This window comes from Plecotus auritus (genome assembly GCF_963455305.1).
Source record: "Plecotus auritus genome assembly, chromosome: 11".
Classification (NCBI taxonomy): domain Eukaryota; kingdom Metazoa; phylum Chordata; class Mammalia; order Chiroptera; family Vespertilionidae; genus Plecotus; species Plecotus auritus.
Genome location: NC_137777.1, coordinates 39,055,757 through 39,081,209, shown reverse-complemented (window position 1 = coordinate 39,081,209; position 25,453 = coordinate 39,055,757). Strand labels below are relative to the sequence as shown.

At 36.7% G+C, this 25,453-nt stretch overlaps 1 protein-coding gene across 1 annotated transcript in view; it reads right to left on the bottom strand.

Annotated features, from left to right (window-relative positions):
• The window catches only part of LOC308236758 (uncharacterized protein C8orf34), a 266,754-nt gene that overhangs the window by 188,192 nt on the left and 53,109 nt on the right, over window positions 1-25,453 (bottom strand). The window contains exons 4-7 of the mRNA XM_080646746.1: window positions 19,884-20,012; window positions 15,707-15,735; window positions 13,370-13,542; window positions 2,280-2,446 (exon numbers count right to left, since the gene is read on the bottom strand). Coding sequence (XP_080502872.1) covers window positions 2,280-2,446; window positions 13,370-13,542; window positions 15,707-15,735; window positions 19,884-20,012 — 498 coding nt within the window. The remainder of the gene's footprint in view (window positions 1-2,279; window positions 2,447-13,369; window positions 13,543-15,706; window positions 15,736-19,883; window positions 20,013-25,453) is intronic.

Below are 25,453 nucleotides of genomic sequence, written 5' to 3'. Positions count from 1 at the left end.
CCCTTGAGATATCACTGAGGTTCTGTGATTTCCTCTGTCCTCCTGAGGCTATCAGTAACCCTAAAGTGAATCTGAGCCTGCATTTGTTCAAAAGATTCTTGTGGCAAGTTATGGTTGCCTTCATGTGGACATTAGCTGACTATGAGCTGTCATTTACAGTAAAGGATAGAGAGAGGAAGATATTGGCACAATCCAATGTCAATTCATTGTTACTGACCAAAGCAGAGGAACAATTTATAAGCACTGTCCTAGGGCACAAATGCAAAGAGTCCATTCCTAACAGAGTAAACCTACAAGGAGAATGATTGCACTCTGCCTGCTAACAATGCATCTCAGGACTCACCAGAACAATCAGTTTCTCTAGGAAATATTCCCTGATCGCCGTCCCCTACTGCTGCATTAGGGGTTCTTCCTATATACAACTGTAAACTTAATCAAATTAGACCTGCAGCAACACTACTGGAGTGGTGTATTTACATTTTTATTTTGAACACTAGAAGGTAAGGTTCTAGCAAACAGAGACCATGATTATTTTATTTTTATGTCTCCAGGACCCACTGCTTAACACATCGTAAGTGCTTAGTAAATACTTGTTGAATGGAAATTAATTGAAAAAGGTATGTGTAGAGAGCGCCTGGGAAGGCACATGGGCATTTCTTTAATTATTGTCAGCTGAATCCAGTGGCCGTTGGCAAAGCCACGTCCTGGAAACACGCTTTGCCAAAAGGCAGGAGTGTTGTCAGCTTGACCTTCAGCCCAGGTGCCAGGGGGTGGGTTTTGATATTTAAATCCAGCCAAGCACCAGGGATGAATATGACCTGGGCCCACCCAAGAATGCACATAATCTCCTTTGTCTTGACTTTTAGTAAAACTTCCTGTTTTTTGCTGTATAAAATAAACACGCTGTATTGGCTCAGGGTCACTGTTCCTGTCCCTGTCCATGTCAGAGGACAGTGGTCCCACCCGGCCCCAGCTTTTTCCTTCTACCTCTGTGTCTGTCTCTTTCTTTCATTTTCTCAATCCCCAGCCGCCCCAACTCAGGAACTGGATTGCTCTCTAGCTGCGCTGGATGCGGAAAAGAGAGAAATATTTACAGGTATGACCACCACACCTGGCACATCTGCCACAGTAATGATTTGGAGGTGGAGAAAAGATTCCTTAAGCACAGAGGCTTAATTGTTCTTTTAAAAAAGAGAGAGACCAACAGCTTGAGGTGAAAATACCATGATATAGTCTCCCCAATGATAGAATAAATGAAGGTATTATAACATCAGAAAACATCAGTGAGCCTGCCATCACTGACTAAATAACACTTCTGTAGGCCAATGCAAAGAAACCTAGATCCTTTATCATAATGATAGTGTTTTACTGTCATAAATACTTAAAACCAAAGAATCTGGTATAAGAAAAAAAAATTATATATTTCTAGGACTCCATATTTTATGTGTTAAACTTATTTAAAGCTTTCAAATGACTAGACTACTTATTCTCTTACTAGTATATTGTTACAAAGTATTTTAAATTGCTCTAATTATTTGGAATAGAATAATTGATATCACTGAAACAAAAATGTTGTTTTATATGTGGATCACTTTCTCTGAAATCAAAGTTCATTCCTTCTTTTGGAAAAATGGTTTTCCAAAGGGAAGTTTAAGTTTTAAAGTTATTACAAAAATATTTCTGAGGACACAAAAACATGCATTTACTTCATCAACAGACATAAAAGGATTTCTTACATATACAACATTAATAAGGTTTTTATGAAAGTAATGGGCCTATGAAAAAATTAAAAACGGAAATGTCTACATTTCAACTTTTCTGTCATTTATGGAAAATATAAAGCATTATTTCACTTTCTGCCTCTTTAAATTTAATCTATTTTTATGAAACATTCTTAAATAACAGGGGGACATATGGGATGAGGATTGAAATATCTACTTTGGATACATTTTATAGATAAAAGATGTGATCAAGGCAATTATAATCAGAAAATAAAGCAAACAGAACTGAGTATCACAATTGCACACAGAATAAAGCTTGATTAAATAGTCAGAAGGCTGCATATATAAAACACAAAATACAGTCTAATAGTTCGCATGCTTAGGTGATTTCAACTTAACTCTTAGATGCAACTTCATAAAAGTCTAATGCAAATAAAATGTGTGTTAAGCTCTTTCCCCTAAGACAAAACTATTCAAAACTCTTAAAGTCTCTTAATCACCATATATTGACAATGCCAAAGAAGAAGAAAAAGAGAAATTATTAATTTTTAAAATTACCCAGCAATTCCATTGCATCATCTTCATTATCAATATCTTCTTCTGTTACAGGTGGGGTAGGGCTGTGAATAGACTCAAAAGAATCTTGAGAGAGCATTGCTGCCAGCAGTTTCTTATGTTGCTGTTGCTGTTGCTTTAGTCCCTTAGTCTTGGGTTCCACCTTTAAGCTGAAGAAATATTTAAGTGTTAACTTTCAACAATGATGACATGATGCATTAGCTGTGGTGAGTGAAGAAAATCGACAATCACATTTCATTCCATTATCTTGCCATGCAAATTTATGGACATTTTATTAAAATTTTCACCAAGTATAATAAAAATACAGAGCCTGTCTTCTTTCTCAGACATCCTTTGGTACCTCATTTCTCACGTTTTCATCTTAATAAAATCAAGCTCACATTTTTTTCATGGATTGTGCCTTTGGCGTTATGTCTAAAAATTCACTGCCACACCTGAGGTCATATAGGTTATCTCCTGTTATCTTATAGAAGTTTTATAGTTTTACATTTGACATTTAAGTCTATGATCCATTTAGAATTAAATTTTGTGAGGTCTCTGTCTAGACTTGTTTCTATATATATATTTTTTTTTTACATGTGGATGTCCAGTTGTTCCAGAACCATTTGTAGAAAAGGCTTTCTTTGCTCCATTGGATTGTTTTGGCTCCTTTGTCAAAGAGTAGTTTGCTATATTTCTGGGCTATCTGGCCTCCCTTTTCTGTCCTATTCTCTAATCTTTTGCCAATATACACTGTCTTGATTATTGTAGATTTATAGTAAGTCTTAGAGTACGATAATATCAGTTCTCCGATTTTGTTCTTCTCTTTCAATAATTTGTTCACCATTCTGGGTCTTTTGCCGCTCTATACAAACTTTGGAATCAGTTAGTTGATATCCACAAAATAACCTGTTGAAATTTTTATTGGGTATATTCATAAGTTTTAGTCTATTTTCTCTCTGGTGTTCATTTTGGATAAATTCTATAGATCTGTCCTCACATTAAAAAATTCTATACTCTGTCATTTCCAATCTGGGTCCATTTAACAAAATTTTATATTTTGTTTCAGTTACATAAATTTCATTTGGTTCTTTGTCAGTATTTATATTTGTTGATATTTTATGTTCTCATTTGTTTCAAGGGAACTTGTAATCGATTGTTGAAGCATTTTTATGATTTTTAAAAAAGCAGGATTAATTAGATTTCATGGGAAGAATTCAAAATAAAGTTCAAAGTTGTAAACTAGGATGGCTGAGGGTTTCAGTGACCCTGACATGATCAGAGCACATTGTTGGAGTTGCATGTTCACTAATGAAGTCAATCACATATTGTAATCTAATGTCTGATGTGAGAATGATGTCACTTTATCTTCTGACTTTATTTTAGGAAACACGTGCATTTAAATTCTTTGCCAGGCAATTCCATCATCTGATTCATCTTAATGTTGGCATTGGTTGACTATATTTTCTCATGTAAGGTGTGATTTTCCTGGTTCTTGGTATAATGTGATTTGTACAATTTGACTATTATTTTAAGAGTGGCTGGGGCCTATTCATATCTTTAATTTTAGAAGGCTGCCACCTGGCTTACTTTTGTAACGTGTGGTTCCAATGACAGTTTCAGAGCTCTTGAAGTGCTATTTTAGTCTGCTTGGGCTGTCTGGTGTTGCTGTGGCTCCCAGTATACCTGCTGGTGTTGCCTGAGAGGGCAAAAGGAGCATCTCCAGGTTGTGCATCTGGTGCCTTTAGGTAGATAAAGGGAATGTGGCTGTGAGGACATAAAGGATTCCTGTGTCAAGCTTTGTTGTGGAGGGATCCCTCTTACTTGTGTCTTTTTGTCAAGTAAAAGGCACTTAACTGCCCACTGTCTTCAGTGGGGAAGAGGAGTCTCAGTCTGGCAGGAAAGGACAGTATGCCCTCTGACCCTTTCTTGTGAGTGGGACTCTCAATCAATTCCCTGGACAGTACAACCAGGCTCTGCCAGTGAGGCTGGCAGGACTCCTGTTTGATTAGGAGGAGAAATGAACTTATCGAGGCCACCACCTCCTCTTGCTAGTTTGGGGCTGGGAAATACCAGGTCTTGTTTGCCTTATGCTGTTGGTGGGGTATCATATGTTGCTCGCCACTGTTGTTCCTCCAGTCATCAGATCCCTAGCCATTCCATCTTCCTCTTTACATTTCTCACAGCATAAAATTACTTTGGCTGCCTCTTGCATTGTTTCCAAGGTTTATAGTTGTATTTAAGAGGGAGGAGCTGAGAGAGTCTGTGCCATCTTTTCCAAAGCAGAGGTGGTAGATGACTTGTTAATTACAAAGAGCAAATGATATCTTCACAATGAAGAAACCTAGTGGATATGGCCTTAACCTTGCAAGTAAATAAACTCAGTTTCAACGATAATGGGGCAAACTAACATTATGAATCTCTAGATATGAAAAAAAGAAGAAGTACTCAGTACTACTACCTAGGTAGAATTATTGCCAAAAATATTTAACTTGAGTTTAATGATCAGGAAACAATCAGACATGTCCAGGTTTGGAAATAATTGCCTGTCATCTACAAGGATATCAATGTTATAAAATAAAACAAAGGTTGGAGATGGTTCTAGACTATAGAGACTAAAGAGACTTGAAAACTGAACTCCACACATGATCCTTTATTAGATGGTGGATAAAAAAGAAACAAACAAATACCAAAACACAACAATCTATAAAAGACTTTACTGGAAAAATGAGAAAAAGTTGAACATAGACTCCATATTAGATAATTTATGGTATCATTGTTAAAAGTTTTGGTATGTTAATGGTATTATAGTTGTATATGAGGATATCCTTATTCTCAGGAAATGAATGTTAAAGAATTAAGGAATTAACACATTATAATATCTATAACTTATTTTCAGGTGATTCAGTATAAAAAAATAAATAGAACAAATAAATTAGAATTGACTGATCTATTACCTTAGTTAACGCAAAGGCAAAATGTTAATTGGTGAATATATGTGGAGGGTGTGTAAACATTGATATTACTATTCTTAAATTTTTTGCAGTTTGATACTTTTCAAAGTGAAAACTTGAGGCTAAAAATAAGAGAAATTATAATGAAGGCATACTCTTGTCAACAATAGTTATTTCAACTTTAACTTCCATCCTAACTTAAGTTCCCCACTTAAACAGAAACTATCCTATCTAATAAAAGAGTAATATGCAAGTTGACCATACCTCTGCTACACCCACAAGTCACGCCCACCAGCCAATCAGGAGAGAGTATGCAAATTAACCCAACCAAGATGGCTGTGGCCACGGAGAGAGCAGGAAGCTTGAGTTGCCCCCAGTGATGGAGGAAGCCAAGTTTCTGCAGCCCTGGCCTGCCTTGGACTCTGCTTAAGGCTACAAAGTTTCAATGATAGAAGATAAATAAATCCCAACAAAAATGGCTGCGGCCATGGAGCAAGCAGGAGGCTTGGCTCCGCTGAAGGTTACAAAGTTTCAATTATAGAAGATAAATAAACCCCAGATACCAGGGCCTCCACTTGGGCTGCCGGGGGTGTGTAGCCAGCCTGCAAACCACCACAAGCCCCTCGCCCAGGCCTCCCCATGCCCCAAGGGAACCACCACCCTGATCTGGGACACCCTTCAGGGCAAACCAGCTGGCCCCCACCCATGCACCAGGCCTCTATCCTATCTAATCCTATCTAATAAAAGAATAATATGCAAATTGACCATCACTCCAACACACAAGATGGTTGCCCCCATGTGGTCAAAGATGACTGCCCCCATGTGGACACAAGATGGCCACCACAAGACGGCTGGCAGGGGAGGGAAGTTGTGGGCGATCAGGCCAGCAGGGGAGGGCAGTTGGGAGGGACCCAGGCCTGCAGAGGAGAGCAGTTGGGGGGGACGAGGCCTACAGGGGAGAGCAGTTAGGGGTGACCAGGCCTGCAGGGGAGGGTAGTTAGGGGCAAACAGGCTGGCAGGGGAGCAGTTAGGCATCAATCAGGCTGGCAGAGGAGTGGTTAGGAAGTGATCAGGCTAGCAGGCAGAAGTAGTTAGGGGCAATCAGGAAGGTAGGCAGACGAGCAGTTGGGAGCCAGCAGTCCTGGATTGTGAGAGGGATGGGCCTAAACGGGCAGTCAGACATCCCTCAAGGGGTCCCAGATTGGAGAGGGTGCAGGCTGGGCTGATGGACACACACACCCCATGCAGGAATTTCGTGCACCAGGCCTTTAGTTGTTGTGATAAAAAAAAAAGGCATACCTTTTAAAATATTTGTTTCTATTTTAGTAACTATCAGTATAATTCAAATTCAATTAATGAGACTCATTTTTATACTTTAGTAGTAGAGATTAAACATAAAATATTCATTTGAAAATTGATGGAGTTTTATTTACCCCAATTTCTTGTCATGGCATCAGTCTTCTGAATAATTTCATCGTGTGTCTTTTAAACTGAGAAATAATGTAAAATTTTAAAAATCTTCCTTGACCAACTGTATTCATTGAGAAGGCCTTTTGAATGAGAAAGGCTTGTGGACTGTAGAAGTGAAAACTGCACTATGCGAGAGAACATGGAAGGAAAGCAGGAACTTAATGCAAACAGGCAGTGGAGAGATGGGTTTGGGGTATTTCTAAGAGCACTTAGGGTTCTAGGCCCCTTCTTACCCAAACATTGAACCTAAAATGTAATAATATTGTGATTCTTAGAACTTTTCCCTGAAGAAAAGCTGCACAGCAAAGTATTAAGGACACAGAATTTGAAAGCAAGACAGCCTAGCTCTGCTACTTCATAGCTATCCACTCTGGGGCTTAGTTTCCTTATTCCTAAAATGGGAATAATAATAATGTTTTCATGAGGAAGCACATAGAGCAGTCTCTAAAGTGGTAACCAACATCATCATATGTTCAAAGAACATAATGGGCAGCTTTCTAAATATTTACATGTTTCTTCTTGAGCATTTATATCTCACATAGAAAGTACAGCACAGGGACTATAGTCAATAATATTGGAATAACTATGTGGGTATTGCAAATATCAGGGGAATCACTTTATCTAACCACTATGTTGTACACCCGAAACTAATACAAAATAGTATTGAATGTAAACTTTAATTAAAAAATAAAATTTAAATTAGAAAAACAAAAGGGAAAGGGAACCACAAGAGGCCTTAGGCCATATGAAAAAGAATAGCAGTTAATATTTCAGTGTGGTGTTAATATACTCTAGGAATCTATTTTGCTTTGCTTTAAAAGAGTAACTTCTACACCAAGATCAGATGGAAAGGGACAATTTAAAGTGACTTTGATGTCCCTACCCTGGTGTGCCTACCTCTCCAGCTGAAGACTTCCTCTTCCCTCTGGACAGTCTTCTTCCTGGTCCCACTCTTCCCCAGTACTTGACCTTGATCCATTTTGTTTCACACACTGTTTCTGAATACAGGTTAGTAAATATTCTATTTGAGCCCATACGCTCTAGTTAGTGGCAAACTGGATGATTCCTCTCTTGACTTGTATCCTAAGCTTGTTTCAGTTCACCATCACAGCCTAGTAGGCAGAACCTAATCTGTACCTAGCACGTTACCTTCTGCTAGTGCTCAACAGATATTTTTAAAAATCACCTTTTCTTTTTGAACTTCATTTTTAAAACACACTAAATAAGAATTCATTTAAGTAAATGTATATGAGTCTTCCACCTTGAGAGAAATGAAAATCCAGGGCAATAGGAAGACTGGTCATGAAACAGGAGAAGGAAAAATATGAAGGTCGAAATGTGGAAGATGAGGAACAAATGGCAGGTTGCAGATGTGTGACTCCTATTCATCAACCAGCAATGACCAAGACCATTTTATGAGGGTGGACACAACTGTTGTCATCAGTCTCATTAAAATACATGATTTGGTCATAAAGACAGTGCTGGGCTGTGAGACCTAACCACTGAGTAAGTTCCAAATGATGGCTGTTTAATGAGAGTCCATCTATGAGTCCATATTTTGAACATATAAAAATGACCTCATCAACATCCTGATATTAATTCATGACTTAGTTACATATTTTTTTGACTTCAAATAGAAATTTATAAGTCATAAGGTATAATTTTTATGTTTTAGATCTTTTTAAGGCTTCTGTTTTTTGGTTGATAGATTTTGATTAGTTAACATTCTTTATGCTTAAAATTTACATGTTAGAGTATTCCTTAATTAGTAAGTTTGATTTAGTCTCTGCCATATGTATTACATCTTTCTATCATGTCTACACGGTCAAAATCTGACAATATGTATTAAGGTTCTTTGTTCCATCCATTTTCTTCCTTTTTATTATGGTTTACTTTCTATCATATTACTTATCATTACTTTAACTTATGGCTGATATTTTTATATTCATTTGTTATTTCTTGTCTCTTGCTGCCAATAAAGGGTACTTTAGGAAAGGGGAACATTTCCAGCCTTTGTTTATAGATATGGCAATGATGAGTTTTAATGAAAGGGAAAACTTCTCAATGGGAAGAGATTTTGGCTTTTATTTTAATAATACTAGAGGCCCGGTGCATGGGATTTGTGCACTGGTGGGGGGCGTGGCGTGCAGGGATCAGCCCACTGTGGGAGCACCGCTCATCCTGGTCAGCCGAGCGGCTGTGGACCTGCCCTTGGAGTGTCTGCTCCCTGGTCCGGCATCTTCTGTGGAACCGGAGCACTCGCCTCTCCAGGGGACCTGGTTGGGGCCAGGCTCAGGGACAATAGCACTGAGAGGTGGCAGAGTAGGCCTCAGTCCCATGCCAGCCATGAACCTGCCTCCCAGCCTCTGGGGTCAGCTCTGTGAGCCTGGAGGTGGCGCTGCGAGGCCTGTGGGCGCCCAGAGGAGGCGGCAGGGAGCGTGGAGGAGGAGGCTGGGGGGTGAGAAGGCAACAATCATAGCCCGGGTTCCTGCCTGTGGCCCTGGGTTCACAGCAGGAGCAGTGCTCAACCCAGTCAAGTGGCACTCCCACTGTGGTAGCACACTGACCACCAGGGGGCAGCTCCTTCATTGAGCGTCTGCCCTATGGTGGTCAGTGAGCATCATAGCTACTGGCCAACCGGTTATTCTGCCGTTCGGTCACTGGGCTTTTATTATATAGGATATATTTCTAAGTTGTAAGATTTTCTATGCATTTTATGGCCTATTTACCAACCAATAACAATGTTCACTTAGCAAATAAAGCCAATTCACCAGATCTATATTATTTATTGATATTGCTCTTGTTTTAATAAGGTGGCTCAACTTAGAGAAGCTTCATTAGGCTTTCAAGCCTTGATGAGCCTATTTACAAATTCACATTACAATTCACCAAAGTAATTTTGGGAACTCCATTACCCAGCTTTCACAAAGTCTAATTAAGATGGCTTAAGATAGAATTATATAGTTTTATTAAACTTAATTTTTATTTATATTATTGTGTGATTATTCTTAATAACTCTAAATGTGCAATGAACATATATATTTCCCCCCTAAATGGCTAGACAAGCCATAACAACTAATGCCAATTGGTTGTATCAGACAATTGTGGAAAACTTTAATCATTCCCCAACATATTCCCCTTTCTCTTTTGTGATCCCTCTTTCTTTTATAGCTCAGATGCTTTAATTTTTTTCTTTAACTGTCTTAATTTAGAACCACTTTGACATCTATGAAAGATGTGGCATAAAAATGCAGGAAAATGTCCATGTGCACATACAACATTTTGCATGTAATTTCAAGAGATTCAAAGATCTCTTGAGTCCATCCAGTGACCATATAGGGTTCATGGATTCTGTGTTAGTAGCTTCTGTCTTATTCTAATAGTTTCTCCATATCTCATTCCTAACTGCCTTTGTTTGAACTAGCGCCTAATCCTTCAAGTAACAGTAATGCTTATTAAATTTGTTGACTCTTTTCATACAATGCTGTATTGCAGAACCTAAGGAACAAGTTCATATAAGGGATATCATTAAAAAATAAGAAACTTCCAGGAGGAAATTGTGGGTAAGTTTCTACCCACAAGACTCTTAAGGTTCACTATGCTTTTATTTAATCCTCTCTCATCTAATAATGAAAGTCCAGCCTATTGTGTATGTATTATTCTGAATGAAAGGGAAAGTTGGGTATGTACCAAAGATGGAGTGTAGTCATAACAGACATTCAAATAAGATTTGAGCATTAAACAACAGGAAAGACCAAGGTAGGAAAAGGTAGAAAAAATTAAGATGGACAATAAACAATCCTTCTTATAAATAAGCTTCATTTAGCACACGTCTACTGGATGCCATCTTTGTGCCTCCTTCACTCATATGACTGATGTCTATTGACAACAACAGCCTGTGGGTCCCATTAGCGGAAAGGAAAATGGAAGGAGTCATCTTTGAAAATTAAGTCTTTTCTTTCTGGATCTAGAATATCATGTAGTCTGTGAATGTTCATGACTGTTAAGTTATAGTACAATTTCATAACTATTTAAAAACAAAAGCTAACACTAAAGCTGCAAATTATAGAGTCATTTAAAAATTTCTTCTCAACCCCTTCTAATTCATCCAAATTAAATCTAATGCTATATGAGTGCCTGGTATAAATTCAGAAATCCTGTTATGTATTAGAAGATGGGAGAGATATAGTTCCCCATCCATAGTTTATTGTTATTCTTTAAATCCAGTTCAGGTATGCATGCATTATTTCAGCTCTACTGGGGCATCTGGGCAGGACTTAACCACTTTCTTCATTTCATAGGTAATACCTCAACTCATAATTCAAAGCTAGAGAAAAATAAAACTGAAAACATTTTTACACAAATATTTGAGAGAGATATTTATGAATTGAGTTTTTATGGGTAAGGGATTGAACTAGAATTGCAGGAAAGATTCCCTTTAATGGTATTCAAGAGAAAATAAGAGCTCACATAAGCTAGGAAGAAAATAGAAACACATTTGCAATAAATAGCTCCAATTATTATTATGACTAAATGAAAGCAAAATGAAAATTGACATTTCTCTATTTTATATTTAAGAACTAAAGATCTAGCAATGAATAAAGATAAAGCAATACCAGGTTTTATAAGCCTGGTATTAAAAATGAAATTACCCTCATTGACAGGTGAAATTGATCTGGCATTTCACAAAAGAAGGTAAATGGATTTTTAAAAATGGTTTTATTCTCCTTATATAGGAAACTCAAAACTACTTAAATAATTTAAAAGTTATTTCTCATGGAAATAGAATCATTTTTTTCTATATGCCTAAAGCACATTAATGAGTGTTCTGAATTTCCTTCCCTCCAGCCAAGTGATAAGTCAAAGTGAAAAAAGCCTGAAAGCTATTATATTGTAGAAAATATAATTTTATCCTTGAGAAAGAATAGTTATTGCTTGCTGCTAAATTTAACATAGGATATACAAAGTTACTGCGGCTATGCTATACATAGGAAAAACGCTTCTATGGCGCTCAACTAGTAACACTCATGGATAGTTTTAGCTCCAGCCACATTTCAGTTCATGGGTTTTTATATAAATTTTCTCAACCTCGTGTATGCCATGCTTCATAATGCTTTTATCACTCCAACTCTCTTATAGAAGTTTTCATTTTTGTTTTGAGTTTTACTCATTGCAATAGCTATTTAAATATACTTTTTCTAGTAAATATGATCTGAACATTTCCCTTCTACCAGCATATGGAAATGTAAGGCAAATCTCTCGTCACCCATTCTGAGCATCATAGGTCTGAGTAAAATGAAATACGGACTTACAAACTTACAAATCATAAATGTATATGCAGTCATAGTTATCAACTCTAAACTTAAATGGTTTTAACCAAGGGTTTTTTTTCCTTATATTCCACATTAACACTGCCTTATATTGTCTATTATACATTTAATAGTTTTCTTATCCTTGATTGTATGTCTCTTGTACATCAGAAGTTCTCCCTTTTGGATTCTTTTTTAAATTAAATGTATTGGTTAATACCGCTATATGAGTTTCAGGTATACAATTCCACAATACATCATCTGTATATTGCATTGTATGCTCATTACCCAAAGTCTTGCCTCCTTCATCACCATACATTTGCCTGCCTTTACCCTCTTCATCCTCTCCTGACCCCCTTTCGCCTCTGGTAACCACCACACTGTTGTCTGTGTCTATTTCTGTTTTATATCCCTTAATCTTAGAGAGGTTTTTATGAACTTGACCACAAAGGAAAGGAAAGGAAAAGCAAAAATAAATGAATGGGACTAACTATATCAAACTAAAAAGCTTTTGCACAGCCAAAGAAGCTATCAGCAAAACAAAAAGGCAACCAATTGAAAGGGAGAAGATATTTGCAAACTTACCTCCAATAAGGTTCTTCAATAAAGAACTCATACAACTCAACAACAAAACAAACAACCCAATTATAAGAGGGGCAGAGGACATGAATCAACACTTTTCCCAAGAAGACATACAAATATGTGAAAAGATGCTCAATTCACTAGCTATACAGGAAATGCAAGTCAAAACCACAATGAGATACCACTTCACACCTGTTATAAAGGCCATTGTGAATAAATCAAGAAATAGCAAGTGTTGCAAAATATATGGAGAAAAAGGAACCCTCACACACTGCTAGTGGGGATGTAAATTGGTACAGCCTCTATGGCAAACAGTATGGGGGTTCATTCAACAATTAAGAACAGAGCTACCATATAACCCAGCAATCCCTCTTCTGGGTACCTACCCCAAAATTTTAAAAACACTTATTCATAAAGATAAATGTTCTTTCAATTCTTAACAGTCAGCCATTCCCTGCTCAATACTATAGAACATCTCAACTACCTCAACTACAGTTTTCATCCTTGAAATTATTTCTCTATTTGGTATTAGAGACAAAGAGATGGTAATTTTTTTAGATGTAAAGGAAAAAAATCAAAACCAAAATCTAAAAGCAATTCTAGTAGCACTCTAATTTTAAAACAGAGAAATTAATTTTTATCTTGTGTGGAGTCCAACATAATTTTCTATATAAAATTGCTAAGACTTATTTCAACAAAGTCATACACTTGGATTTATTTTCCCTTCACCTTGTAATGATTAATAATTTTCAGAATCTTAGACACCATCTCATCTTACCTTCCTGTGGGGCTAGAGCTGCTATCTTCACTTTCCCATGGTTCATTTTTACTTCTTGGAATTGGGGGCTGTAGCATTTCGGCTGCTAATGGATCAGCATCATTCTCTTCTCGACCAATCCATTCTCCAATTACACGGGGTCTTAGAAGAGAAGAAGTAAATGCCACTGTTTCCTGAAGAGGAAAAAAGAATGTGCTGCCTTAGCTTCTTTACTCTTTTCAATAGGACAAGGAAATAATTTTATCTAGAGTTTCAACTGCTTCCTCAAATCAAAATGTTCTTTTTCCTTTCTGAATTAACTTAAAACTTCAGTTCTTTCCATCTCTACTAGATGACTTACTCTATGTGATTTGTGCTCATTTCAGAAGGTCACAAAGAACTTCAGGAAGGAATGCAACTCTAATGATAGCCAGGAACACTCATGTAGAACTTCTAAACTATAAAACTATAAGATAATAAATCATCTTGTTTTACTTTGTTACAGCAGCATAGAAAACCAATATAGTGACTAAGCAGAAAGAATTTCTAGAATTCACAGTTTTTTTAGAAGTCTTTAAAATAGTATCAGTCTTGTTTTATCTTTTCATTTTAAATAGAATAACATATCTTTTATAGAATTCATAAACTACTTTTAAAGATCACAGAATAAATAATTTCAATGAAATTATGACCTAATTAGAGTGACAGTAACAGGCCAGTATTTTATAAAGGTTAAGAAAAAATATATCTTTAGTGAACCCCCAAAATATTAATGGAAGATTAAAGGAAGAATATATATTTATTTTTATTATAGTAAAGACAAGGTATCATCTCAACACAAATTGTAAACCTTTCTGACTGATTTTTAAAAATTTATCTTTATTTTGAAAGTATTATAGATGTCCCCTTTTTCTGTTTGATTGCTTTTTTAGTACCTTCCTGAGATACACTTTTTCTTACTGAGCAAAGTGCAAAACTGAGTTTTGTGGTCACCAGAGGGCACCATGGGGCAGGCTGTCCCTCTCCTCCAAGATCAGTTCCAGGAAGGCAAAGAATGTAGGCTGTTCCTTTTGTATTATCTGACACTCCTAAAAATCAGGTGTGAGTGGGAACAATTCCTTATATGAACTTGTTCCTAAACGTGTAACTCTGAATCAAAACTTTATGAGCAACTACTCATATAAACAATATTTAACAGACAACTCAAAATAAATAATACAAAAGCAAACTCTTTTTTGTTGTTGTTGCTAATCCTCACCTGAGGATATATTTCCATTATTTTTAGAGAGAGTGGAAGGGAGAGGGAGAAACACAGAGACAAAAACATCGATATGAGAGAGACAAATCGACTGGTTGCCTCCCGCACGAGCCCTGACAGGGCCGGGAATCGAGCTGGCAACCCAGGTACATGCCCTTGACTGGAATCAAACCCAGGACTCTTCAGTCCCCGGGCCGATGCTCTATCCACTGAGCAAACTGACTAGGGCTAGGAACGAGAACTGTTGATGCTATCCCAACCTGTCAAATTTGCTCTCTGCCCAGTTTTTCTAATTTTGGTAAATGGCACCACAGTTCATTTAATTTCTCATCCTCCAAATGTAAGAATCATCACTGTCTGATCTCTTCTACTACTCATCAGATCCAATCCATAGCAAGCTCCAGTGATGCTACTGCTAAAATATATTCCTAATCATATCACTTCTCACAACTATCACTAGTGCAAGGCATCATAATATTCTCCTGGCATCTTAAAATTACTTTTAAAATATACTTAGTAAGCTCTAGCTGGTTTGGCTCAGTGGATAGAGCGCCGGCCTGCAGACTGAAAGGTCCCTGGTTTGATTCCGGTCAAGGGCACATACCTGCATTGCAGGCTCAATCCCCAGTCTGGGGTGTGCAGGAGGCAGCTGATCTATGATTCTCTCTCATCATTGATGTTTCTACCTCTCTATCCCTCTCCCTACCTCTCTGTAATGAATAAAATATATTTTTAAAAATAGTCAGGTTTACAAAGAGCAGCTATAGAAAAGAACAAGTTTTTTCCATATCTTCATCATCATCATCAATGCAAGCAGAATCCAAATAGTTTACATAATATTATTAGTTTTCATTTTTTAATATAGTTGTTAATGATTACAGTGGTTCAGTTTTCTCTAGCCAAATTTGAAAATCTTTAACTCAAAAGACTAGGTGATATTACATATTTCATATAACTTTCATTTAAAAATCTAAGCATATAACTTTGAAAAAGCATTTTTTAAGTATTAGCACCATACATTATATTTGAACATTTAATGTTCAGTGGATTAAAACCTAAATTCTATATGTTCTTTTCATTAGATGTATAGTTCAACTTACCTTATCGAGTTCATCTGAAATTGCAATACCTGGGATTCAAAAGAGATTTATAAAAATGTTTTAGAAGCAATCTTTAATAACCTAATGTCAAAGACAGAAGTTCTACTTGTAAAACTAGCGTATTTTCCATTCTATTCTTTCTTTTTATTAGTGCTTCAAAATAGTGTGATACATCCTTTCTACTCATGAAAACAAATTAGGAATTCAAGTCAACTCTGACAGCATGAACTGCTGAAACAATGCAAATGATGCAACAAAAACAAGACAAGTACCACACTGGTTTTTAGATGCAGAGCTAATGTGCATATAATTGTGGGGATGTAGTCTTTATGTTATAATGATAATCAAATATAACTTAGCTCGTTACAATTTTGTTCCTGCTTATAAACTGATTTAGACTCCTAGAGTGATAAAATATTAAGGCAGAATGGTGGTTGGAGATCATTTATTTTAATTCCCTTTTTTACCGATGAAGACACAGACTAGAGAGCTCCAGGAATTTGTCCCAGTCTCTTAGATTGACAGCTTCTTAAGACAATGGATAAATGATTCTTCCTCACAATTACCCTTTTTACCATTCACAGATTCCTCACTGTACATCTTATTTCTGTCTTTACCATTCCTCCAAAATTGTTTTAAATCAGTAATGTAAAGAGCTTAGTTCTTAATTTATTTGTCATCAATGCCCTGTCATTAAATGCTGTTAACTCCCTCTTTTTTCTATTCTCCTGCTTTGTCTCCCCCACAGAAATCCTGTTCATCGGAGTCCTTTCCTGAAATGCCAAGGGTTCTTTGCTGAGCTGTCTTTCTTTTCAGTTGATATACTTTCCTGGTTTATCTAACCCATACCACTGACACTGTTATTTCTCCATATGGTGATGACAAACAAATCTTTATCTACAGCACAGACTTTCTTCCTGAGCTAGTTGTTGAATTCCTAAGTGCATTTCAGTCTCAAAGTGTCAGGCTAATGACATCACCTTCCCTGCATATCACTTCCCCCTTTTTGTGAATGATGCTGTGCCTAGAGCTGAACATAGGCCCTGGGGCCAGGCATTGGAGCTGGTGTGGCCATGTGGGGGGTACTTTACCCATTTCTAGAGCCTCTCCACTCCAATAACCGAATATATCCATTACACACAAAGCAGAAAAATATTGCCCTACTATAACTCAGGAAACAGCACCATTCTTCCCCTTGTAGATAAAACTAGAAAAACAGGTGAATCTGAGACTCACTCATCACAGCAATATTCCATATAATTCTTTTTTTGGTAAAAGTTATTGGTAACTAGGACTTGTATGTGTTACTGCACTAAAAAAATGTCTAGGTACTGCCTTTGGGAATTTGGGGTGATCTAAGCTTAACAAGTATTCAAGGAGGAGCTCTATTAATTAGCTACTTCAAAAAATTCAAGAAAGGCTTCAGGAAGGAGTAGCATTGCAGCTGGCCAGTATCTGCACTGCGTGTGTGTGGTGGAGGACTCTGAAATATAATGGATTCGCAGTGGGCAGGATATGTAAGACCAATAAACGATCCCAAAGATTTCCGAACAATTATAAATATTTACAAAGGCCTAACATAAGTACCCATTTATGAATATTAGGGTTTAAAAATATATATAATATTTTAAGTGGTCACTTGGAATAACTCAGATTTCAAGATAATGTATAGAACACCAAATGGTGTATGTCACAGTCTACAGTATATTTAAAATAATTATTCCAATTTACAAAAACTAAGTTAATATTTTAAGTACTTATATTTACATTTAATACAACAAAAATATTCCTTTCCAATATGAATTCAGTATTAAAACCGAATATATTGTGTAAAACTAAATATTTGAAAGACAATCTACTTTAAAAAGAGGGAGAGAGTAGATACATAAAACAAAATTATATTTCTCATCCAAAGCCATAAAACTTAGATACCTGAAATTATATAACCCATGATTTCATTGTCTGAGATTTTTGAAACATACTTGATTTTTTAAAAAACTTTTTGCATTAATACCCTTGGTCCTGCAAAAAAGAGTTTTCTCATTAAATTTTTAGAAAGCTATCAGTTGATCTTTAAATTTCTTTTACATCTCAGTTTATAAATCCATTATTCATAAATATAATAATAGTAATTCACCTATCTAGACTGTAGCCAAGAACTAGCAAGTAAGTCAAAAGACCTTTGAATAGCCAAAATCTACATGTGACATAGAACTTGCCCATCACTTATGACCTAGTTCCTTGGATCCTCTATCCACTATCCATCACTCTCAACTTTAGTCACTATCAGATGCTGTTTTGCAGAGCCAAGAAATGTTACCAATGAAAAATGGAGATGAAGGGAAAGGTTGCTATGAAGATATATTAACATACTAAGAAGTAATTGGTCCCACAATAATATTCAAACTAAAATTGGAAACTTGCCTTGGGGAAAAATTATGCTTCTAATTATTCTATTTGTTTGGTCAGACATATTTTATTAAGATACTTATTATTATATTTTTAACATTTATATATTTTTATTATTTTTGCCTAATAAATTATCTAAATAAGTCTCTATTCTATTGCATACAGTTCTTTCTGCACCCGGTTGACAATGTCAATTACCAAGGGTGTTTTTCATTTTTTTGTAATTTCACTTTTAATCAAAGCTTAAACTAACTAAAAACAGTTGAAAGAATTTTAAAGAAATGGTTCTTTAAAGCATGAAGCTCCAATGGGAACCATTTAGAATGGGTAGCCAGGATATGTCTCCTGGTGCCTAGCACAACATTCACAGCTATGCATTCTTAAAAGCTATCATATTTTAAGATAATATTTTTAAAGTATGTAGGAATGCAGGAGCAGCAGTGAACTGAAAATATCCAAAAGAAAATGTAGTGAGTGGGTTGCTACAATATGCTGTAAGGGAGAAAGGCCCACTGCACCACTGGCTCACTCCACAAGCTATTCCCTGAGTGAGAAAGTATTGTATTTTATGAAGCCACATGATTTTGGCCATGAAACTCCCCTAACGTAAGGTTATGGCAAGCTAGCCAGACACAGTCAGTAAAGGCAGGAATTGCACCTGTTTTTCCTGACCTGGGGCAGGAACAAAATGGATCATGTTAAATGGATAAACCAATGATCTGGGCATTGTCATTGTGAGTGTGAACTAGGGACTGGAGAAGAGAATCAGACCCAAAACATATTTTAGAGAGGAAATGAGCAAGATTTAGTAAAAATTAATTTTTGAATATGTAAGGGGGAGAGAGAAGAGTGTAGAGGGACTCCAGTTTAGGTAAATTGGTAAGCAACGGTGCCACCATCTGAGACAGAGCACACAGAAGAATGGTCACATTTGAAGGAGGTAGGATCTACTCTGATATACTGAATTTAGCATGGCAGTGAGCTATCCAAGTAGAGATATGTTTTAGGCATTTTGTTTCAAAAGCATATACAGACTAATGTCACCAATAGGTTCTGCAACTAAGCAAAAAGACATACAATAAAACCAACTTACCATAGGCTAAATGATATAAACAAACATTTCTATGGCATCTCCTCAGAATTTGCACATATTAATATAAGCCTTTCACATATTAATATGATAAGGTTCTTTTCATGAATATAGTATAGCAATGAACTGAAAACTCACTTTATCATTATTTGATCCAAAAGTAAATCATAGGTGGCAGAACAAAACATCTAACCTAGGCACTTGGATTATAAATCATCGCTTTTACACAAAGTACATTACACGGCATTATGTTAGGCTCTGAAAGGATTCTAAGAAGAATCGGACCCAGTTACCATCCTTAAATGTAGAGACATTAAAAACCCACGAAAGCAATAAGAATAAGTGTTAAGATGACACAAAACAAAGAGGTTCAAAAGAGAAGAATGAATAAGATATCATTAGGTGTACACTTGACCTTGGTAACAGAGAAATTGTAGAGAGAAGTGGTGAAATAACTATGAGGGGTCTATAGCTCCTCCTACTCTGTATAACCAGACTTCCCATGAGTCTGTGTAATATGCAAGAGCAATCTCACTTCTAATCCAGGCCCTTAGAACTCCTCAACCTCTCACGGAATTTTAATGAGGATGTTGGAAATGGGCTACCAGCAATATTAATGAATGCTTCTACTTTAATATTGGTTAGGAATTTCAATTAGGATTAAATAACTGAACTTACTTCGAGAGAGCTTCTCAAGGGCCTTTCCCAGCTTCTTGCTCTCTTGAAGGATGTGGTTCAATTCATCAAAATCACGGCTTTCTGGTTTAGTGCGCCAGTTCCACTTAGGATGATCTACTGACCTTGACACTATGTTTAAAAAAAATAATTACTTCATAAGCATGCTGCATAGTAATAAAAATTTACTCTTCGTCATTATGTGAAAGACTGTATAAGATCATATACAGAATAAAAATGTTTGTCTTGGAAATGGTTTTCTTGTGAGCAAGCAGTGGGAAGTTATAAAGCTGGGTTTTAAGAAATGTTTTAAATGAACAAGTAAAGGGAAGTGTGATGCTATTTATAGGAAAAAAAGAAAAATCAGGTACTGATTTAAAACTAACAATTTCTAGAATTTAAGGAAAACATAAAAGTAAAGTAGATTTTATGTTTTATCAGCTTAAAAATAATCACTAACTTCTTTATCGTCTATTAGTAAATATTTCTAAGACATTCTTGCTGTCTTCTAGTAAAACAGAGACAATGGTAATTACCTTTATTTCCTTTCAAATTCCAAATTCCCACTAAAATTGTTAGAGTAAAGGAATTATCATTTTTATTTTTTTGGACAAAGAATTAGTTAAGCAAGGAGAGAAGCCACTATTAATATGATGGCAAGAAATAGCATCATAGTTTATTGGAAGATGCAAAATGAATTGATGAGTAGTAAACAAATTTAGCAAGCTAGAGAATAACGAAACCTAGTCCCTGAAGAGAGAGATGCCCCCCAAAAGTGATCATTTCAGACCATTTAAGCATTAAAGTATCAAACAGGACCAATGACAAAGTAATAAGAATATAATAACTTTCTTCTTCAGACTGGAAGAATTCATTGAATATCACTAAATTTTACAATAAAAATAAAAGATCTTAAAAGCTTTCAGAGACAAAAATAGCAAATCACATTGTCATCAGAATTCTCAACAGCAACACTTCTCCTCAGAAGATGTGGGAGAAAGTCTTTCAAAATTTCAACTAAAGATTACTTACAACTTAGAATTTTCTACCCAACTCAAGGATCAATCAAGATACTTGTAAAGACGCAAAATTTATCTTGCAAGCAGTTTTTTTTTTTTCCCCAGAAAGCTCCTAGTGGAGATGCACCACCAAAATATAAAGTGGAAAGACTTGGGACTCAGACAATAGGTGACCCTCCATGAGAAAAAGGAAAAGGGATTCCCCAGGATGACAGTGAAGAGCAATCCTGGGAGACAGCTGAAAAAGTGGCTCAAGACCCAGGAGCCAAAACTGGAGCAATAGGACAGATAGCTACAGGGGAAATGGATGTACACTTTTCAAATGAAATCCTATCTAATAAAAGAGTAATATGCAAATTGACTGTCACTCCAACACACAAGATGGCTGCCCCATGTGGACACAAGATGGCCACCACAAGATGGCTAGCAGGGGAGGACAGTTGGGAAGGACCAGGTCTGCAAGGGAGGGAAGTTGTGGGCGATCAGGCCAGCAGGGGAGGGCAGTTGGGAGGGACCAGGCCTGCAAGGGAGGGCAGTTAGGGGCGATCAAGCCTGCAGGGGAGGGTAGTTAGGGGTGACTGGGAGGGCAGTTGGGAGGGACCAGGCCTGCAAGGGAGGGCAGTTAGGGGCGATCAAGCCTGCAGGGGAGGGTAGTTAGGGGTGACCAGGCTGGCAGAGAAGGGAAGTTGGGGGTGACTGGGCCTGCAGGGAAGGGCAATTGGGAGGGGACCAGGCCTGCAGGGGAGAGCAGTTAGGGGTGACCAGGCCGGCAGGGGAGGCAGTTAGGGGCAATCAGCTGGCAGGGGAGCAGTTAGGCATCAATCAGGCTGGCAGGGGAGTGGTTAGGGGGTGATCAGGCTGGCAGGCAGAAGAGATTACGGGCAGTCAGGAAGGCAGGCAGGCAAGCAGTTGGGAGCCAGCAGTCCTGGATTGGTGAGAGGGATGTCCAACTGCCCTTTTAGGCTCAGTCCTACCGGGATCGGGCCTAAATGGGCAGTCAGACATTCCTCAAGGGGTTCCAGATTGGAGAGGGTGCAGGCTGGGCTGAGGGACACACAACCCCGTGCACGAATTTTGTGCACCTGGCCTCTAGTAAAGTATAAAATAAGACCAAAATTAGGATCACTTGATGTATTTGATCATCATATTGAGAGTGTTTAATAGTTTAACACAGGATTTGGTGAAGTATTAGTGATGGATACATAGAAAACAAACAGGAAAAAAAAGTCAATTATTAAAGTCGACTAATAAATTAATAGTTGGCCATCTTATGGCTGTACTGTGAAAAACACAAATTAATGTAGTCTTACTAATACCAAAGCAAAGTATATATTCAACCAACATTTGAAATATCTGCATGATTGTAGGGGGATGCTGAGATGGGGCCAGAGTATAAAGCACAAAGTCTTAGAAGGAGGTCAAAAGATGATGCCTCAAATGTAAAAAGTAAAAGAGAACATATAAGTACCTTGTATGTTTAGATATTTAGACCTGTGTACCAAAAGCAACATCTAAAAGAGTTAAAAGTGGTTCCACATTAGAAGACTGGAGGAAGAAGAACACTGTTCCCTTGTAGTACCTACTACTTTACTTTTTAAACCATATATATTTTTGTTTTGATGAAAATAAATAAAATAAATTTTGTATATTTATATGGTAAGGCTATAGGAAAGACAGGCTGTTGAAATATCTTTTCTGCTACCTATTTGAAAGGTAATCTGGCAATATTGATAATAATAAAAGTATAATGACCCTCTGGCCCAGCAATCTTATGTTTGGTCAATTATAATAAAGAAATAAAAATGCCTATACTGATGTATAAATTACAAGGTTGTTTATTTTATCAGGAAGTGAAAGATATTAATTTGTTTATTCAACAGTTTGTGGTGGAAAAATTATGGAAATCATTTAATGTCCAACAGGGGAATAAATAAATTAAAGTACATTCACACTATGATACAGTCTGCACTTATTAAAAAGTTTACCTTAGATCCCAGATTATTAGCATGGAGATATGTCCACAATGCATTTTAAAATAATAAAATCAAGTTACTTAATGTTTACAGTTTAAAGCCAGTTTTAAACTGCCAGTTTAAACAAAGCAAGTCAACCCATATATATTTTGTGTTAGTTTATACAAAGAAAAGGATGTATTCTTTATATCTATTTTTCTCTATATATATATTTCTTATTACTATGACAGCAGTCTCTTTAATAATTCTTACAATGCTGGTTTGGAGGTAATAGCCATTTTTTTTGTCTGGGAATGTCTTTATTAAAAAAGAAAAGGATGTGAAAAATGCAACCTATTTCAAAGGCTGTGAAAAGATACAATCTATTTCTGAGGGAGTAGAATTTGCGTGGACTGAAGAAAGACTATCTACATGTCTGTATCTTTTAATTGTCAAAATAGGCAAATATTACTTCTGTAATTTAAATAAATCTAAAATATAAAAAATAGAATGCAAGTGCTTCCTCTGTGTTTCTTTAAAGGGATTCTGGGAGAGAGATATCAGCTAACATCAACACACTGGAGATCAAACACTGGAGAGTGGACAGAGTGAGTGTGATAAATGGTTCTAGAAAAGACTTCCAAGCACACTGCTATTACCCCAGGGGATCTCTGGGAACAAGCCCGGGCATAGGGGAGAGGAACTCAGAAAAGGAAGCAGATAAAACTATATTTGTACCATATCCTTCAAAAGACTGTTTGGCACTTTCGTTAACCTTCATTGAACAAGTTCTCTAATCTATATCATTGCATTATCTGATTTTCCTGCAAATTAACATATGCATCAAGAGTTCTCTCTCCTTTTAATTTACAAAATAAGAGAATAGTGTTTCTTTGTTTTTAAAATCTGTCCCAATTAATATTCCCGAATAACCACCAGACATGGCCAGCTCCCAAAGCATCCCAGCCTTTACAGACCTACCAACTGACTGCACTGACATGGCAAGACCAGAAGAAGAAGCACCCAATCAATCCACTGAATCATGAGGAATTATAAACTGCTGTTTTTTAAGCCATTGAGTTTTAGGGAGGATATATGAAGCAACAGAGAACTGATACAACACTCAAGGGCTTTCCTCAGCAACTTTCAAGAGGAACTAAAAATAATGTTTTAAATATTTTACAGCTTATGATGACCTGGTATATACATGCACATATATCCATTTTATCAAGGAAACCAAATCTAGGGCAACCAAGGCCACTGTATGGTGATAGCCAAGTCAACTACGCCGGGGATTTCAAAAGATGGTTTAATAAATAATGGAACACACAGCCTCCAGATGAAGGCATCTCTTAAAGGTTTCTGATGGGTTAACACCTTACTTAGTTACACTTAATCTTAAAACCGAGAACTACAATTTAAATATATTTTAACAAATATTCTCGGGAGAAATGGAAAACAGCAGAACAGTATCAACAACATAAGATAACACATATGTGGTGACAGAACCTAGGAGAGGGCAGGCCTATGACTTCACTGGGGCCAACCAAGCTCACCCCCAATGCAGGAGTCCATCCACAGTACCCTGCTGATGGCATCCTCCATTGGCCCATAGGAGCTCACTACTTCATACAGCAGCCTACTGTATACTGAGCAGGGCTAATTTTGAGCAATTCTTTATTATACTAATCAAATTCTGACTCACTGTGACCTCCACCAAAAGTTTCTATCTATGGGTTAAAAATAAATGTACTGTTTCCTCCAAATGACTTTACCAATAAAAATGCTAATATTTGATAATACGTTTATGTCTAGGATGATAAAGGATATAGTTTGTTTCTTTTTAAATCTAGTCTGATAATCATTGCTTTTTAATTGAGATGTTCAGTACCTTTACACTTATTGTAATTATTGACATGTTTTTACTTAAACCTAACATCTTGGCATTTGGTTTCTATTTTTCCAATCTTTTCTTTATTTCTCTGTTCCTCTTTTCCTGCCTTTGTTAGGGAGGATAAATTATATTTTTCTTTTTGTATCCTATTTTAACTCATCTACTGACTTTTTATTTATGTCATTTTATGCTTTGTAGTGTTTCTTTTTTTTTTTTAATATATTTTATTGATTTTTTTACAGAGAGGAAGGGAGAGGGATAGAGAGTCAGAAACATCGATGAGAGAGAAACATCGATCAGCCGCCTCCCGCACACCTCCCACTGAGGATGTGCCCGCAACCAAGGTACATGCCCTTGACCGGAATTGAACCCGGGACCTTTGAGTCCACAGGCCGATGCTCTGTCCACTGAGCCAAACCGGTTTCAGCGCTTTGTAGTGTTTCTTAATACGCATCTTAAACCTATCCCAGTGTACGTTCAAAACATATTCTGTTACTTCAGGAACAATTTAATATACTGCATTTTTACTACATTTTTCCAATTAATAATTCTGACCCTGTATTCTTATTGTCATATATGTAATCTCTACATATACTATAAAAACTCACTTTGTTATTAATTTGGCTTTAAAAAGCTGACAGTTGGGTAGACTCAGAACTTGGGAGTAGGTCACCTGAACAGAAAGAGATATCATCCATCAGATGCCAG